The 19,363-nt window shown below is 41.0% G+C and overlaps 1 protein-coding gene across 4 annotated transcripts in view; it reads left to right on the forward strand.

The window, feature by feature from the left end:
• NRDE2 (NRDE-2, necessary for RNA interference, domain containing) overlaps positions 1-19,363 on the forward strand; it is a 51,979-nt gene that overhangs the window by 15,321 nt on the left and 17,295 nt on the right. For all 4 annotated transcript variants that reach the window (XM_067556321.1, XM_067556322.1, XM_067556323.1 and 1 more), the window contains 5 exons: positions 4,585-5,041; positions 5,339-5,744; positions 8,633-8,766; positions 15,493-15,616; positions 17,902-18,074. In XM_067556321.1, coding sequence (XP_067412422.1) covers positions 4,585-5,041; positions 5,339-5,744; positions 8,633-8,766; positions 15,493-15,616; positions 17,902-18,074 — 1,294 coding nt within the window. The remainder of the gene's footprint in view (positions 1-4,584; positions 5,042-5,338; positions 5,745-8,632; positions 8,767-15,492; positions 15,617-17,901; positions 18,075-19,363) is intronic.

Raw genomic sequence — 19,363 nt, forward strand, 5'->3', positions numbered from 1 at the left:
TGAATACTGGCACCATTTCCCACAGATGGTAGTGATTTTAGCTGGTATCTCACTCCTGAAGGTAATAGCAGCAGCTGTGTTCTCTGTGCCTTTGGCGTCCCAAAGCCCGTATGCTGCTAGCCTGTTTACTGCAATGGTGCCTGCCAAAGTTATCGCTGACTGGCATGAAAAGTGTCCTACTGTAGAGGAAAAAATAAGGCCACCCCTAGAAACCTTCAGGAGAGGATTGCACATCTCCATCCTCTTCCCCATCCTCTTCTTCCTTCTCCTCCACCTCTTTGTCCTTTGAGTTCACAGCAGGGGTCTTGTGACTTGGGCTGCTTGGAGGTATCCATCTGTGGAGGTAGTGGGGGAGTTTCTGCCAAGTATGGCTTGCAGTTCTTTGTAAAAGTGCCAGGTCTGTGACTTGACACTGGATCGATTGTTGTCCACCCTGGCCTTCTGACATGCCTGCTGCAATTCCTTAGCTTTCATGTGGCACTGCTGCTAATCCCTGTCATAACCCTTCTGTGTCCCCATGCAATCTGCTCATAGATATCCCCATTTCTATGGCTGGTCCGTAGCTGTGTGTGTACAGCCTCTTCTCCCCATGGCCTAGGAGAGCCAATATCTCCTGTCTACTCTAGGCCAGAGTGCATCTGGAACATGTAGCTGGCATGGCCAGCTGGACAGTTGTGCACTAAAATGGAGAGCTGCTAGAAGTGTGCACACCAAAATGCACAATCAGGAAAAGGCATTTAAAAAATTCAAAAGGTTTTAAATGGGGATGTGTGACATTAACCAGTATACAATATGGACTGATGAATAGCTGTGTCCCCTCAATTCTCCAGTATGGGGTGCCTTTTACACTGCTTTTCTGTGAGAGCTACCATTCCTGGTCTGTTCTCACACAGCCTCCAGATGTAACTTACTCTCAGTTAAATGAGCCAGCCACTCATGAATTACACTTATGAATTTCAACACCAGCAAATTCCCAGTCCTAGATTTTCTCCCAGAAATGTACATCTTGTACTGCCCAGCCCTCTCATGGACCATACAAGTTCATATAAAGTTAGTCATTTTATTAATAGAAAATGATTGCACAAATCCTGTTATCTCAAAATGGAGTTTCCCAAACTCTTTAGTCTAAACACACTGGTTTAGATAAAACAGGTAAAAACAAATTTATTAACTACAGGAAGAGATTTTAAGTGACTACAAGTAATGAGGCATAAAAGTCAGAATTGGTTACAAGAAAATAAAAATAGAATACAACTAATGCCTAACTTAACAAGCTAAGTGAATTCAAAGCAAAGGTCTCTTTCACCACAGTCCTACTGGCTGAAACTCTTTCAGTCAGGATCTTTTCCCCCCAGTCCGATGCTTCTTCCTTTGTTCTTCAGGTGTTGTCAATGCCGTGAGTAAAGATGAAGGGAGAGGGAACTTGGGACATATCTTCTCTTTTCTTATAATTCCTTCTCCTCTTTTGAGTCATCTCCAGCTAAGGTTCAGAAGGCAGAAAATCTGTGTAGATGGGAACCAAGCCGTTCCTTTGTCAAGATGTAGATTTTTTTCACCCACATCTTCTTCCAAAGAATGGCCACTTAACCAGGTGGTGGCTCATTTGATCCCATTGACAACTGACTGAGGCACTGGCCAGCCTTTTGTTTCTGGAGAACCAGTTTGTGACTGCTCTTCAAATTTGGAATATCTCTTAATAACATCATACAGTAGAATCTTATAACTTTACATACAATGCTGCCACATACATTTTACCAGGATAATAATGATCAGCAAATTGAGTTTTCAAATGCTATCTCACAAGTCATACTTTGTACAAGATTTATCATAGTCCTATGAAAGGGGTGAACATAGGGGTACAGACTATCGTAGATACTTCAGCTCTATATGACTCCTGGGCAGTGGAATTAACAATTGTGACCAGAGCGGTCAGTGTCAGGCATTATGGGATAGCTGTTGGAAGATAGCTAGGGTTTTCATAGGTACATAGTGTCTACACTCGTGCTGCGTTGGCCTCAGTACATCGAACATGGCTCAGCACTGCATAGGAAGGTGATGTTACTATGTCAGTGTAATGGAGAGCTTATGTTGGCATGAGACAGATTTTAGCGTAGACACATGCACAACTAGGTTGACACAAGGTGGCTTATGTCAACCTAACTTAGAAGTGTAGACCAGGTCTTACTCTACATGGAGGTTGAGATTTAATTATTTGTAAGTGCTTTGAGATCCTTGAATAAAAGGTGCTAAGTAAGTGCACATTATTTAGTACGGGAACACTATGCTTGTGGTGTTGTAGTAAGTTCAATATATGGTATCTCTTACATACAAACCACCCTGTTCATACAGAATATATGTAAAGTACCATATTTAGGCCCTTTGCTCCCTGCTAGGACATTGGGACTACATCGAAACTTTTTTTCCAAAGGGTGAAATTTCCTTTTATGTAGAAAGCCTGTATTGGGCCTGCACACTACTTGCATCCACTTAGTCCTTGATGTTCTTTAGGCACTATAGTACTTTTCTCAATACTGTGGGGTTTTTTTATTAGATTTATGCTAGCAACACACAGCTCATTGAGATCAAGAAGCCACGTAACAACACATCCGTGTTTCTTGCCAGCTCGGAGAGTTATATACATCATCCATAATTTTGTAATGTTTTAAAAGATAACGCTATCATATGAGGATCTCTGGAATACCCTGCTATTGCTGAATCTGAAGAATGCCTGACTTGAGTTGAAAATAAATACAAATACAATTTTATTGCATTTTCCATCATTTTTAAAATGATTTAGTCTCACAGCATTTTGAGGTAAGTATTTTTATGGGGAAATAGGCACAGAAAAGGTCACACAGCAAGTCAGTGGCAGATTCAGAAATAAAACTCAATGCCTGACTCCTTGCCAAGTGATTGACACCCTAGAAACACTCCTTTGTGTTATCGTTATAAATGTAATGTCTGGTGCTTTGTATGCTGAGCTAGAGCGCGATACATGTATAATTTGTTATAGAACTCTGCTGCCAAAAATATTAAAATCTCAGCACATTTGTATACCCTTTTCCTGGCATGTATTTTGTATACCTTGTATTAAGTCTCTGTAGGCATTTGTCATTTTTTCATGTAGTTCTGATTCTCATAGAATCATAGAAGATTAGAATTGGAAAGGACCTCAGGAGGTCATCTAGTTCAACTCCCTGCTCAAAGCAGGACTAACCTCAGCTAAATCATCCCACCCAGGGCTTTGTCAAGCCTCAGCTTAAAAATCTCTAAAGATGGAGATTCCACCACCTTCCTAGATAACCCATTCCAGTGCTTCACCACCCTCCTAGTGAAAAACTTTTTCCTAATATTCAATCTAGACCTCCCCCACTGCAGCTTGAGACTATTGCTCCTTGTTCTGTCATCTACTATCATTGAGAACAGCCTAGCTCCATCCTCCCTGGAACCCCCTTTCAGGTAGTTAAAGGCGGCTATCAAATCCTCCCTCATTCTTCTTTTGCAGACTAAACAAGCCTAGTTCCCTCAGCCTCTCCTCATAAGTCCTGTGCTCCAGCCCCTTAATCATTTTTGTTGCCCTCCACTGGACTCTCTCCATCTTGTCCACATCCTTTTTGTAATGGGGGGCCCAAAACTGGACACAATGCTCCAAATGCGGCCTCACCAACGCCAAATAGAGGGGAATAATCACTTCCCTTGATCTGCTGGCAATGTTCCTACTAATGCAGCCCATTATGCTATTAGCCTTCTTGGCAACCAGGGCACACTGCTGACTCATATCCAGCTTCTTATCCACTGTAACCCCCAGGTTCTTTTCTGCAGAACTGCTGCCTACCCCGTCGGTCCCCAGTCTGTAGTTGTGCATGGGATTCTTCCGTCCTAAGTGCAGGACTCTGCACTTGTCCTTGTTGAACCTCATCAGATTTCTTTTGGCCCAATCCTCCAATTTGTCCAGGTCACTCAGTATCCTATCCCTATCTTCCAGCATATCTACCACTCCCCTTAGCTTAGTGTCATCTGCAAACTTGCTTATGGTCTTGTCCATGTATATTTGGTCTTTTCCTTTTTGTGGAATTGTTAATGAATACTACAAAATGGAAGAGTCCTAGAAATATTGAAAACTAGCATAGGACTGGGCTACTGATACTCAGTTTTTCCTATATAAGAATAATCCAGTTTATACTAGCAGTCTAAATATGTAGTGATTTCTTGATTGTACAGCCCTCAATTTGTCCACATGAGAAGACTGGTTCATACTACTAAAAGGAAGAGAAAAGTTGATCTGTCACTGAGTACTACGGATCTTGCTTAGAGAGTATTAGTTAAGTGGAAGTTTAATGTTTGCTTCAGTTCTGATGTATATAGTGGAAGTTCTGATGGGAAAGAAAAATTGAACTAGTAAGAAAAAAATATATTAAGCACTTTGTACCTTTTTTAAGCTTTGTACAAATATTTAATTCAATTAGGAAATACTGAAAAGCCAACTTCTGTTTTATGAAATATGATATATATTTGACTAATGTATATTTTAATGATCACATCATTTTTAAAAAAAAAACTGCATTGTTGTATTCTTCCTTTAAGATACAAGAGGAAAGGTGACTCCTGCCTTGGTATTGACCTAAAGAAACAACATATAACTTGGGAAAGTTCCATGGAAGAAAAAAAAAAATCCCACAAGCGACCTGAACGCTACTTCATGAAGAATAGTGTGCAGTTATTGAGTGCAGATGGAATTCCAGTTTACAGTAAAAGTCAAACTTCATCTGACCCAAGCACTTTTATACCAATTTCACAACTGGACAGTGATGCTCCTCCTGCAACAACATGGGTGAATCCTCTTGGGATTTATGATCCATTGACCACACTCTGGTTGCAAGGAAAAGGTCCCGCAAAGCATGAGACTTTAAAGCAGCAGGCATCTCAAGAGACCAGTGAGAATGTTAACTCTAATCTAATGGCAAAAGTGGAAGAATATAATAAGATGGTCAGAGAAAATCCAAGAGATGTTCATACTTGGATGGAATTTGTTTCTTTTCAGGTACACGTTCTTGTATTTCTGGTTGCAGTACTTTGTGATATCATATTAATTTTATTTGTATCTGAGTAATAATTTTCTGCTTAAAATCTTGTTTCTGAGGTAAAATATATATAGTAATAAGTACATTTATGCTATTGTAATACATGGAATATTTTTGTGATTTGTTTTTTAAAAAAACAACCTTGCACTGAGAGAGAAACAGTCATTCATTGTCACTGATGTCAACCTTCTCCTTAGTGCTCCTACAAAGCCTGAGATCCTTCTATATTTATAATTTTGAGTTGATTTCTTTTTCAGGATGAACTAATGAGAGGACCCAGTCCTTATGCCATCAATGAGGGAGAGCAGGAATTAAGGAGAAAATCACTCAAGCTAATCCTAGAAAAGAAACTGGCCATTTTAGAGAGAGCAATTGAAAGCAACCCAAATGACGTTGATCTGAAACTTGCCAAGCTGAAGCTTTGTACAGAATTCTGGGAACCATCAACTTTAATCAAAGAATGGCAGAAATTGGTTTTTTTGCATCCCAACAATCCAGCGCTGTGGCAGAAATATCTCCTCTTCTGTCAAAGTCAGTTCAGCACCTTTTCAGTTTCAAAAGTCCATAGTCTATATGGAAAATGCTTGAGCACTTTGGCAGCTGTACAGGATGGCAGCATGGTATCACATCCTGTATTGACTGGCACAGAGGAAGCTATGTTAGGTAAGAAAATTCTTTTTATATCTCATTTTATGTCCATTAAGATTTTCATACAGGCTGAATATGTTTTAGGAAGAGATTCTCCTCTGTTTTGTGCTAATTTTTTTGTTTTGCAAAGAGCCTGCTGAAAATGCCTGGCATCTTGCCGTTTTAGGTGATAGTAAAAGCAAATATTCAAGCCCAATATGGATACAGCAGATGCTTCCCTTCCCCAAGAGAGCTCGTGATATCCCATGCAGTAACACGCTGATGCTCTGAGGAGTTTAAAGTACAGATTTCAAAGAAAGGGAATCGTAGCCAACAGCAAATAGGTGTGTTGTTTACCTTCAAAAAATAAATTCCTTTTGTTTGTGCAGCAAATAGCAGTTGTATCATTTGTTAAAGATGAAACTTTTGAAGTACTCTTAATCATTGGGGAAAGGGACAGGGATAATAAAAACTGTTTGGTTTTTGTCCTGAGAATCTGCTGTGGAGAATTTAGAATTCAGAAACACTGACAATATATGATTAAAATAATAAATTTATACTGGGAGGAAGGATGGTCATGTGGCTGAAACACTGAACTGGTTGCAAGAGTGCTGGGTTCTGTTCCCAGCTCTGACACAGGCTTCCTTTGTAGCTGTAGCCCAAGTCACGTAATCAGTTTCCCCATCTGTAAAATGGAGATAGTAATACTTCCATACCTCACTGGCTTACTGTGGTGACAAATCCCTAAACACTTGAGAGAAAACATTGATCCTTTGTATCATAACCAACACCATTTTTCTTTTAGATTCATGGACTTTAAGGCCAGAAGGGATCATGTATGATCATCTACTCTGACCTACATGACACAGGCTACAGATTCTCACCTAGTAATATCTGCATCTAACTCCTAATTTCTGGTTGAGCTTTAGTATAGCTTCTAGAAAGATATCCAGTCTTGATTTAAAGACTTAAGGTGCCAGATTACCAGTTGGTTACCAATTGAATTACCAGTTTCTACATTGTTTGTTCATTTAAACTGTACAAAGCACTGGAAAATATACTATAAGGAACAAATTCTGCATTGGCAGATAGATGTTGGACCACATGATAGCTTCTTCCATCTCCAATTTCTGATATTTTTAATCACATCCTACAGCCATCACAGTGAGGGATGTTTCACTGGGTAAACATATGTTAATCCTTATTTCTTAATCTGTAAATTCTTTTTTATACCAAGCATCTTTAAGGTTTTCTCAATATTTGCCCTTTCTTTTGGGAAAATTAGTTTGCAGATACCTTGTGTTAAATGGACAGTGTTAAATTGATAAAAAAAAAATTCAAAGAAACAAACTTTTTCTTTGTTTATTGATGTCTCTTTGGTTGAAATGAAAATAGACTCAATTTCACTTTTGTTTCTGGTCTTTTTCACTTTCTGGTTCTCATGCACTAGCATGATGCTGTGATGGTTGGGTTGCAAACACATTAGGGGAATGGTTTGACATTGGAATTAAAATAATACTAATGGAAACATTTCTGTGAGTTTCAGGTTTTGCAATGCTTCTTTTAACCAAACCTAAATCTTGGGTTAACTTTGAGCTGACAGTGTCCCTTTATTTATTAGGAAAATTACCAAAGTGTCAGTTATGAGAAATGCACCAAGTTTTTTATAGATGGCATAATCCTGTTATGAAGATAGTGGGTACTACAGATGTATGCAAGACTGCTGTCTTCAATCTTTGACAAGTAGGGGTATATGAACAGATTAAAAAAATGGGTGAATTATGCCATCTAGTGTCTAATCTAATGTATTGCTAGCTGCATGAAACTAAACAGGTATTTTAAAACACAAAGGCTTGTGTTTAAAAAACAAAACACTACAAACTTATGTCAGTATAACTGCATTGTTCAGGGATGTGGAAAATCTACACCCCTGAGTGACGCAGTTACACCGACCTAGCCCCCATTGTAGACAGCACTGTGTTGATGGGTGAAGGATTTGGAGAGAGGGAGGAAGGGGAAGGAGAGGCCAAATCCACCCATCTCCCAGTGAGGGATTGAGGGGAGGGAAAGGAGAGGGGAGTAGCAGGGCTCTGGGCTCTCCTTCCTCCTCCCTTCCATCCCTCTCTGGGTGGTGGTGGCAGGGCTCCGGGCTGAGAGCTCCTGGTGGCAGTGCCAACAGGCGAAATATGTAACTCAGTGTCTACACGAACACTGCATTGCCCTAACTACATCAGCTTAAGCACTACGCCTCTCACCAGGGTCGAGTTAAGTCAATGTACTGGGTGACTTACATCGGTGGGAGCACCACTGTAGCATAGATGCTTACAGAGTTAGATAAATGTAAGATGTGGTGTAGACCAGGCATTAGTCACAAGACCACTCTTTTAACCAGGCTGCTTTTTAATTTATTTTTATTTACCAATTTGCAAAGAAGAGTACATCAATTAGTTTGATAGTACATCAGTTTAGCTATGTTTTGAAAATAAATCTGAGACCAGCAACACGTTCTTCTTATTATTTATGCTGTGGAAGTGCCTAGAGAGCCCAAACATGGATGGGGAGGGCCCCATTGTTACTGTACAAACACATAACAAAATGGTACCTGCCTTAAAGAATTTATAATCTTAAATATAAATTGAGTCAAACTGGTGGATTGAACAGATAGAATGGGGGAGCATACGGAAACATGCCTCTCGTGTACATTTAGATCAGGATATTTTAGCATAGCTAAACAATGCCTTGACATAAATCTGTTACATGCCAGTAACTCTTAGTTTTTTAGAAGGTTGTTTTGTTGTTCTAACATAATGAGTCTCCACAGCACTGGGTGGCGGAGGAGATATGTCTCTTTATATTTGTGTTGCAATCCAATATTCAGAAACTTATTTTAAAGTATTATAATTTTTGTTCCCTTTGCTTTCCAGCTATCTTCCTTCAGCAGTGCCATTTTCTTAGACAGGCGGGCCATTCTGAGAAAGCTGTGTCTTTGTTCCAGGCCCTGGCTGATTTCACCTTCTTTAAACCTGACAGTGTAAAAGATCTGCCAACAAGAGGACAGGTAGCAAATTCTGTTTAGAACTGTTTTTCACTCTGTCTCATTGCATGATATGTGTACATTGGAACTTCAGTGCTGACAGAAAAATATTTGTTTATTTAAAGACGTTAGTCAAAATTATAAGTTGATTCACTATTTATTTTGGCACTTCTTCAGCGCGGTCCTTGCATTCTCCTATGGTTGGGAGTGGCAGCCCTAGTGCTGTGAGCTTCTGGAACCTTCTGAAATACGTGCCCAATAGGGAATGTGCACCCTTATGTCAATGAATATTGACACCTCAAGTTATATAAAGGAGGTGCAGCCTCCCCAGTCACCTCATCTCTTCCTTCTGCCCAACTGAATGTGGAAGAACTTCAACTGGTTGCCCAAGATCTGGTTTGCCCAACTTACATAGTGAGCATTTTCCTTATCCCTTTCCTATCTCTAGTGTAAATAGTTAGTATTGTGTAATTTTATTATTATAGGGGAAAGTGGATAATGACCCTTATATTTAGATTACTTAACACTTTCCATTCTAAAGGATTCTTGCAGGCTTTTCTTTGAGATGTTCTCACATTTCCATTGTTTGCAGCAGGCCTTTGATATTCAGGAGGAAGAATGCCCTCAGGCTATAGAAGTGCCTTCTTTGGCTTGGTCTACACTAGCAACTTACGTCGGTATAACTATTGCTCAGGGATGTGAAAAATCCACAGTGACACAGTTATACTGTCCTTGACCTAACTCCCAGCATAGACAACCCTATGTCAATGAGGGGACTTCTCCCGTTGACATAGCTACGGCCTCTCGGGGAGAAACCCTCCTATCTGCGTAGGTAACATCTTTTCTGAAGCACTACAGCTGTGCAGCTGCATTAGTGAAGCTGTGCCACTGCAGCCTTTAAGTGTAGACAAGCCCTTGGACCCATGGAATTCTGCTCAAATTTTGCTGAGATATAAACTGTTAAAAACCCTCAATTTCCTTCTCTGCTTGCCTTCCTCAGGAAAATTTTGGCAGCATGCCAGAATAATAACTAAACAAATGGATTTTCTAAGGCTTGGCTTTCATTGCTGCAACAGAAGCCACAATACCAGGAATACCTGGGAGCCACCAGAGCAGTTTTAATGGAGGTGGGGGAGGGAGGAGAGCTGGGTGGGGCACATGGCCCATACATGTCAGAATTGGGGCCAGATTCTCCCCTTTCTTCCACAATCTTCCCTTCCCCCAACCCCTCAACACATCCCCTAATGAATACTCCCTGACCCAGAGGTCTGTACTGAGTTCTGATCCTGTGGAATAACAGCCACTTTCTGCTGCCAGCTGATGGAGTTAGTCACGTAGCTTAACAGTGATGGTGCAAGTGCAAGCTTTAAAGCATGAAACTAATTACTTAGTACCTATTGAGGGAAAATATCCCCTATACGAGGCCTGCTCATCACCACCAGAACACGTTTGCCCCATCTTCGAGCGGAGAACCATCTACCCTCATGCAATGGTTGACACTCCAGGGAGGCCTGCTGAATTCCCCTGCAGAGCTTAATCCCGTTGGCTCATCAGGATTGTCACTAGATTGGCCAATACCCAGTGAGTCAGTCGTATTCATGTGGCATGCCACTATGACCCTGTTGGGCTTATTGGGGTCCACAGTCTCAGGTATCAAGGAACTGGTCTCTGCCATACTCAAGGAAGAGGTCACTCTCCCCTTCAGCATCTCTGGCCAGATCACCTATGCTGGAGTGTCAAGAGGAATTGGATCTGGGGACAGAGCAACATCAGCACCCTGTATTGCCAACTAAAGACTTCTCTTCCTCCTGTGGACCTGATGACTTTAAATCACTCCAGGAACTCCTTGTGCAGATTGATGAAACTCTGGAAAAAGAGATGGCAGTGATATCAGAGAAATCCCACAAGGAATTTGCACATGGCTACTCTATCCAGTTCCACTTTTTATCTTCTACCCACCTACCTTCTCCATCCTTCATCAAAAACTTCTCGGAAGAGCTTATTGCAATCAAAATAGGCCCAGTTGCTTTGCCTAGGAGTCATAAAAGGTTCCAGCAGAGTTCAAGGGAAGAGATTCTACTCCTGATATTTCCTCATTCTTTAGAAGAAAGTGGGTCTTCATCTTATCCTTTGAGAAGACCCGGCAAATATGTACACCATCTAAGGTTCAGGATGGTAATGTTGTCTACATCATTCCATGTCTCCAAACTCAAGACTGGGTTGTGGCTTTCAACTTGCAGGGCTCGTACTTCCATATAACAATCCATGAAGCTCACAAGAAATACCAGGATTCACAGTGGGGGCACCACAGTTTCCAATGCGGGGTTCTGCCTTTTGGACTCTCTGCAGCATAGAGTGTGTCCACAAAGTGCCTGGCAGTAGTGGCAGTGCATTTAAGGAGGCAGGGATTTCACGTCTACCCATAGTGTGATTACTCTCCAATCAGAGGCAGGTCCCAACACGTGACTGCAACAGCCTTGGAGTACATCCTTTCCTTCTTCTCCCAACTAGGATTCCTTGTGAACTAGGAGAAATTATCCCTCACACCATCACAAACAATAGCACTCCGAAGAGCTACAATTGAATCAGCCAACACTTACCTGACAGAGAACAGATTGTTCTCCAATTGATGATAAATGATCTGAAGTCAAACCCAACAACAATGGTGTGCATGTGTCTGGTACTCTTGGGCTTATGTGTCTGTGTGTACATATGTGCATACGTGATGCAACTTTACTTTTGGCTTTTGCATTTTGCCTGCATAGCATTCCTGCCTGTTCTGCAGGACTCCACAGTGCAGATCCTGATGTATTGCAGATGTGGTCTCCATTATATAAACAGGGAGGAGTTCAACCATCCCCTCTCTGCCAGGAAGTCATCAGGCTCTGGAAATGGTGCCATCAATATGGGATAACCCTGCTGCCTCAACACTTTCCAGGGGTCAGCAACAACCTGGCAGACTTCTTAAACAGATACGTAGTACAACCACGAGCGATCACTACAGAAGTCTATCATAAACACCATATCATAGTCTATCATAGAAATCATATTCCGTGATTGGGGGGCCCTGAAATAGTATTGTTCGCCACAGAGGACATCATCAAATGCCCAAACTTCTGCTCCAAAGGAGGTGAAAGCCCAGGCTTATTGCCTGAGGCCTTTTTTTCTTCAGCGGGAACTGGCATTCAGTTCTTTCAGCGTCCACACACCAGCAATATCTGCATATTGCACACCACTACTGTCACACTCAATCATGTCACACCCAATGAAGGAACCCCTCAAGAGCTTCCCTCACACTTATTCTTCAGTTAGAGACCTGAGACCCTTGTTGGGACTTCAGTATCGTCTTTATTAAACTTATGGAGCCTCCCTTTGTACCACTGTTAAAATGCTCCGCACCTTACCATTAAGACTCTTTCTGATAGCCATCACCTCAGCTCAGAGAGTCAGTGAGCTCTAAACTCTTATGGATGGATTGCCTTACATTTCCTTTATTAAAGACAAAAGTGGTGGTGAGACCAAACCTCAAGTTCATCCCTAAGATTTTCTCAGAATTTCACCTGAACCAGTAAATTACCTTGCCAGTCTTCTTCCTAAAGCTGCTCCTGATGTCAGGAGAGAAGAAACTGCATATCTTGTATGTATCCGGAGTTTTACTGTAGTACTTTAATAGGATGAAGCCATTTCGGCTATCTCACAGCCTCTTTGTCACTATTTGTGGCTCATCCAAAGGCCAACCCATCTGATTACAAGTGGATCATGCAATATATTTTCACCTGCTGTCAGTTGGCCAGTGAGTATTTCCTTTTAATATTATAAGGCACACTTCACCAGACCACAGGCTGCATCTGTCTCCCACTTCAGAAACATTCTGAGTTTTGTAGGACTGCAACCTGACTTTCATGAAACACTGTGCCCTTGACATGGCTGTCAGGGCAGGCACCATGTTTAGGAGAGCAGTTCTCCAGTCAGAGTTTGATTCAGCTGGTAATCCACACTCTCACCATCCAGCGGTGCTACTTGCCAGTCATCTACAGTGGGAGCCATAATGCCATGTGCTTGAAGAAGATAAAAAATGGTTACTTATCCTGCAGTAAACCTGTGCTTCTTTGAGATGATGATGTCAGTGTGGATCCCATGACCCACTCTCTATCCTTGCTTTTTGGAGTCCCCTGGGCTTCAACTTCTGAAGGAACTCAAGGGGAGTTGTGGCCACCTTGCCCTTCATGGCCTCATATGGGAGCATGAGGGAGCATAGGGCACATGCATAGCCACGATGGACATGGCTACTGAAATTTCTAGTCTTGTGCACAGTAGGTACACACACACCTACAGTGAGATCTACACTGACTACAACATCTCTAAGAATCAGTTACTGAAGGGTAAGTAACCATTCTTGACAGAGGCAAAGGTTTCAAGGGATACAAATGTGCATAGATGTTAAGTGGAGGTTTTGGATGAGCCAAAAGATAAGCACAAAAATCAAATAGAACTTAGAGCAATGATCTTTTTGTGTGCACATTAGGACCGGTTTAGGGCTAAATTTAAAATATATTAGTAGTGACTAAATTTTTCTTCAAGTATGGCAATGAAACAGAGGCCTAAAAGGAAATATCACAGGGATGCTGTTCTTGTGCCTGTCATTCCTTTGTTGCCTTTTTCACTAAAGGGTAGATTCTGATTGGATATTCAGCACATGTTGCCACATGGAAAAATCCATGATTGAGCTCTTATATCTGTGCAGCAGCAGAATCTTTGAAAGAGTCCTAGGTGTGACTTTGCATTGAAATTAGAATCTGGCTGAAAATGTAAAACTTTCTCATCTCTCTTGACTTTTTCCTCATTTAACAAATGTATTGGCACGTTATATCAAGAACTTGCACAAACTATTATTAGAAATTGTATGTGTATTTTAAGAAGAAGCACTCTTTCACAAAATTAGTGTATATACAGTTAAGAACTGTATAGAAGTAGTTTCACGGCCACCAAAAAGAAATCCTGTTTTTTGGAGGTTCACAAAAAAGAAATCACTTTTGGGTCTGTTTTAATAATACTTAATAAAAACCATCCTAAACAAGAGGCAGTTTTCACAGGTGAAAAACTGTATTACTGTTTTGCAATTTTCACATTGAAAAGCTATTTGGTTTGGATGATATTTAACTTCATCTTTCTAGTATTTGTATGAAAATGTCGTCAATTTCCTCCATCTCTATTAGGTATGTAAAAATTCGTTTGATTGAGAATCGGTTTAAACATTCTAAAAATAGAATGTTTAAACGATTAAATGCTGGGGGGAGCCATGTGGGCTCAGCTCCTCACTGCCAAATGAGCTCTGCCTAGCTGTGGTGGTAGCTGGGCAGCTCTCACTCGCGGGGAGCTGAGCCGAGCCCATCTGCAGGGTGCCACTCCCCCTCCCCGCACTGGGATCCATGCCTCCCTTGCGCTGGGCTTCGTGCCTCCCCCATGTTTGGGAAGCTGAGTCCAACTGCGGCTACCCCATGCTGGGCTCTGCACTTCCCGCCAGCAAGAGCTACCCAGATGCTTTTGCTAGCTGGGAACCAGCCCAATTGTCATTCCCTTCCCCCCCAATTTAAACGGTAATTAGTTGTTTAAAATGTTTAAACAGCTGATTACCATTTAAACGTTTAACCTTTTACATCCCTAATCTCTATTAACCAAATCATTCCTGGCTCTCTATGCCATGGAGTAAAGAAAAGAGACATCTACTGAGTTGTGAAATCATAAACTTAATTTTTTTAAATTTATAAAATGCATCCAGTTACCCATCCCTGTGTACATAAAATAAAAATACACAACGAAGCCCCAAAACAAACTGCATAGACATATCCTGCGGTCAGACAAAAGCCTTGGGAAAAGATGGACTGTGCATTATTTCTTTGTACCAGGGATTTTTTTTTTTAACATTTCCCACCTTTGCTAACACCAATTTAGCTCATATTGTGTTAGCACTTTGGGAGCCCTAGTTTTGGCTGGCTGATGTTTTAAGCACTGTCCTCTAATCCTACCTGCTGACATGGTTATTAAAACACCAGATCTCATCTACACTTAGGTTCGCATCTTTATTAATACCAGTAGAACTTTACTGTGTCAGCAATGGTGGAAATTTTTTGTAAATCTTTTCCTAGTGTACATTAAGTGTCTGTTCTAATACCTTAGTTCAATTTCTTCTTCACCTTACTACGTCATATCTTGTAGAACATATACAGGCTTCTCTTCTGCTATATATATTTCTATAATAAGTATAGCTACATTGTGTTCTGGTGGCCATAACTATTTCTGTGCTCATTGATTTGGTACCACAGTAAAGACTTTGAGATGTGACTCAGAATTATATGAAATTGGATGCACTATTTCTGTGACCCATTTAGTATTTATTTCTAGAGCTGTTATCACCACACACATGTTTCACAAGGTGCTTGTATGGCCAGAGGTGGATGATGAGTAGCTACTGTCCTGCTTCTATTGTTGATGTGATTTCCAGAAGCCTCATTGCCTGTGTTGTATGCAGCAGCCAGCCTGCTGATCCATGTTAAAAGTATATCTGCAAAAATTTTTCTTTGTACTATTGTACCTTGATTTCCATGTTACTTTCTTACTACTTACTGTGTGCTGATTTAGTTATTTCTTTTGTATTAGTGATATCTTGATATGATGGATTGCGAAGCCATTTTTAAATGAGGCTGCAATATTGAAAATGATAGGTAGTATGTTTCTTGCTCTCAACAATAGGTGGAGTTCTTTGAACCGTTTTGGGACAGTGGAGAGCCTCGGTTTGGAGAAAAAGGAGCAAAAGGCTGGAAATCATGGATGCATCAACAAGAAAAGGGAGGCTGGATTGTCATCAGTAAACCTGGTAAACCCGTACCCCTTTCATACATTTTGTTTTTTGACAAATTTTTTCTTTGCTTTCTCCTATTTATTAACTCATAAAGGCTTCTGATTTTACTTATAGCCTGAGAACATTGAGGGTTACCAAAAATATTTAAATGTCAAAAATAAATTAAGCCACATGGGCTGAGGGAAATGTACTGTAGTTTTCTTCATGTCTTTGCGTGATAGAAGTACAGTTGAAAATATATAGACCTTTTTAAAAAAAATTAGATTTATTTTAAATTAGAATAACCTAAAGCTAGAAACTCCCAGTTAATATTCCAGTTCCAACCTCTATGCCATTCTTGTATTGTAATCCACTTCCCATGACCCACCTCTAAATTGGAGACCCTTACCAGTTACTACACTCAAATTAAGTCTGCCCTGATGCGCACATGAATTCCAACCATGTGCTCTTCAGTCTTACAGTACTATGTGTGACATAACCTGCATCACCTCTCCCAGCCAGGATCAGGTGTAGGGGTCTCCATCAGATATGAAGATGGTGGCAAGGTGTATCCTTTTTATCCTTAGAATTTGAGCACATGGATTTGGTGCCCCATAATAAGTTTGATTTTTTTTTTAAATGTTTTTTTGTTTATTTTAACCATATTGGAAATCCCACTCTTTCTTGACCATTTTTATGATATTTATTTGATAGGGCAGGCCTAGCTTGAAGGCCAGGAAGTCAGGCATGCAATGTCCCTCCTGCCTTGAATTAGAAACCATCTTCTTGTCTTGGGCTGTGATGATTCATTGCCGCAGTAGTTGCCACCTCCATTTAGTTAAGTACTGTAGTGATTTTAAATCCCAAAGCACCTGTCTTGTGTGTTCTATAGGGAGGTGCTTTTGTTATGTCGGTCATGGAATGATGGATTCCATGATTGTCCATCTTTCCTTGAAAACTGCCCCTCCCCTCACTTTTCCAGCCCATCCTTCAAGGGAGAGGGATGTAACTATTCAGCAGACACCCACCTGTATCTGCATGGGGATGAAGATACTATCCTTAAGGACACCTTTGAATGTATGTGCGTGAAGTTTTTTTCTGGAGCAGAATGGTAGCAGAATTGATCTGGTGGTACCTTCTGGCTTAAACTCTATGCTTCTATTGGATTCCACCTCCCTCGCAAGGGATCATTGTGATGCTGCTTCTGGAAGGAGGCAGTGTCTCCAGAGTCAACCGTCTCTCACACGGCAGCATAGTAGTCTTGCCTCTTTCTCCAGGCGGGGCAGAGAGATTGGAGCATGTTGCCCTTGGACTTCCTCTCTCTGTTCAGTGGTGCCTGCTGAAGATCTTTCACTTTGCTGTTGTCCTAGGTATGATTGCTGTGAAACAGTGGTGACAGAAGACTAAGGGAATGCTGCTGTTTCTCTCGAAGGAACTGGTTGAGGAAGAGAGCATAGTTTCAAGGAGCATGTAAAGGGACTGAAGATCTCATCATTACTTATTCTATCCTAAGTGTGGGGGAGAGAGTTGAGTGTCAGTCAATGCTAGATGACAGGAACAAGAGCTTGGAGTTGGCACAACAGTGGTTTTGTGAGGGTAGGCTGGATGAATAGCGATTTTTTTCCTCTAAAAACTGCAGCTAACCCCATGGTTTGAAGACTTTTGTTTAAGAGGCAGAGTTGTGTTTTGAAAAATCTCCTCTACAATCGTAGTGTTAGGCTACACATTTTTTCCTGTAGGTGCTCCAGTGTAAATTCAGAACTGCAATCACAGGCCAAAAAAAAAAATTGCTTTTAACAGTCTAAAATCCTGCTGTACACTATAAAATTGTATTCTAATTCCAACACTTGGATTTTAGGTCAGTGAATATTTTTAATCTGATAAGTATTTAATTGCATTGGCAAAATCTAATGCACATAAATTAAAAAGTCATTGAAAATATCAGCCAGTTTAAAACAATGATACCAAGTTTAATTTGTGCTATTCAGTACCATAGTAATACGTCGCATAATCTAGTGCTTCACATTTTTAAAGCACTTTCTGTACATTAATCTTCACAACACACATGAGATAAGTAAGCATTATCCCCATTTTACATATAGGGTAACTAAGACAGAGCAAGTTATGATTTTTCTTTAGGCCACACATGGAGTTGGTGTCAGAATAAGAATTCAGAATTTTCCAGTTCTCAGCCTTCTGCCCATACCTAGGACAACGAACACTGCCTGTGGTTTATACTCTGAAGTATTTTACATATATCAAGTTTCAGTTTTTGGATGGGTGACTCTGAATTTTGGTGTGTGGGTTTTTTTGTTTTGTAGATGAGGATGAGGAAGATGTAGATGAAGATGAAGAAATAAAGGATAAAACTCTACCCAAATGGCAAATTTGGCTGGACATTGAATGTTTCCGTGAAACAAGGCATTGGCTGCCTTGGCGACCTGACAAAACCAAAAAGCAGACTGAAGAAGATTGTGAAGACCCAGAGAGACAGGTCAGTGTAATATATAAGATGATTGTGGGGGAGGTATGTGTGATTTCTTTACATTTAACTTATCTGTCAAGGACTCCAGGCATAGCTTTTAAAACAAAAACAAAACAAAAAAACTCCAGCAACAACAAAAAAACACCTCAGATGTTTGTCCAGAATTCCACCACCTTCAATTTTCAGCCTTCTTCCCTTGAAGTGTATCCTGAGGTCTCACCAAGGACCACGGCACTTGTGTATCCTTTTCCTCAGGAAGATCCTCCAGAAGAGCAGAAGCTAGGTATAGAGGAGGAGAGGTACCACCTTCTCACAAAGTGTCCTCCTTAAGAGATAAAACTGTTATGCCCTTCCTTCAGCCATCATACTCTGACTTCAAGGCCATTCACGACTTTCTGAAAAGGATTGCAGAGGCCTTACAGATCCTGCTGGAGGAGATAAAAGAACCTCCGTGTTCCCTGCTGGACAAACTGACATACTTCTACCCAGGGCAAGGTTTCCTTACCCAGCAATGATGCTTTGTTGTCACTAGTCTGCATGGTGTGGCTAACACCAGCTATCATACCACCCACTTTTAAATGGGCTGATTAAAAAGTACTAATTCCTGCCAAGGGTTTGGAGTTCTCCCATCCTGTCCCTAACTATGTTGGTCTAGATCATCTGCCTTTGATGAGGAGCTGAAGTGCCTGGACCATCTCAACGACAAAAGCTATTCCTCAGCTGCTCTTTCAGAGTTGCCAACTATCATGTCTCAAAGGCTAAATATGTTTTTGCAGATTAATCCAAATGTCCTTCTTTTATTGAACTCTGTCTCAAAAGCTTGTCTTTCTCACCAACAGAAGTTGGTCCAATAAAAGAGATTATCTCATCCACCTTGACTCTCCAAAATCCTGGGACCGTCATGACTACAACTACACTGCATACAAGTCCAATGGGAGCAGTCTCAAGCTCTGATCACAGCAGGTCGGACAATCACTAAAGCTTTCCTTGAGGTCTCATTCAGTGTGGCTGACACAACTTCATGTGCCATGGTAACTGCCAAAGTCATGTGTTAAGCATCATGACTGCAATCCTTTCCTAGAAAGTACAAAACACTGGAAGACTTTTCCTTTGAAGGGCCTAAGCTCTTAAGTGATGCCATGGATGGATCCCTCCACTCCCTTGAAGATTCCAGGGTGACCTTATGATCCGTTGGTATCTACACACGTGTGACAGAAATTAAATTCACCAAGGTGCTGATAGCTCAGTGGTTTCACTTGGTTCTCTACCAAACCTCCATGAAACCAACCAAGCCATCC

The sequence above is a fragment of the Emydura macquarii genome, unplaced genomic scaffold (genome assembly GCF_026122565.2).
Source record: "Emydura macquarii macquarii isolate MOO-44397 ecotype Brisbane River unplaced genomic scaffold, CSIRO-AGI_Emac_v2 contig_1713, whole genome shotgun sequence".
NCBI lineage: Eukaryota > Metazoa > Chordata > Testudines > Chelidae > Emydura > Emydura macquarii.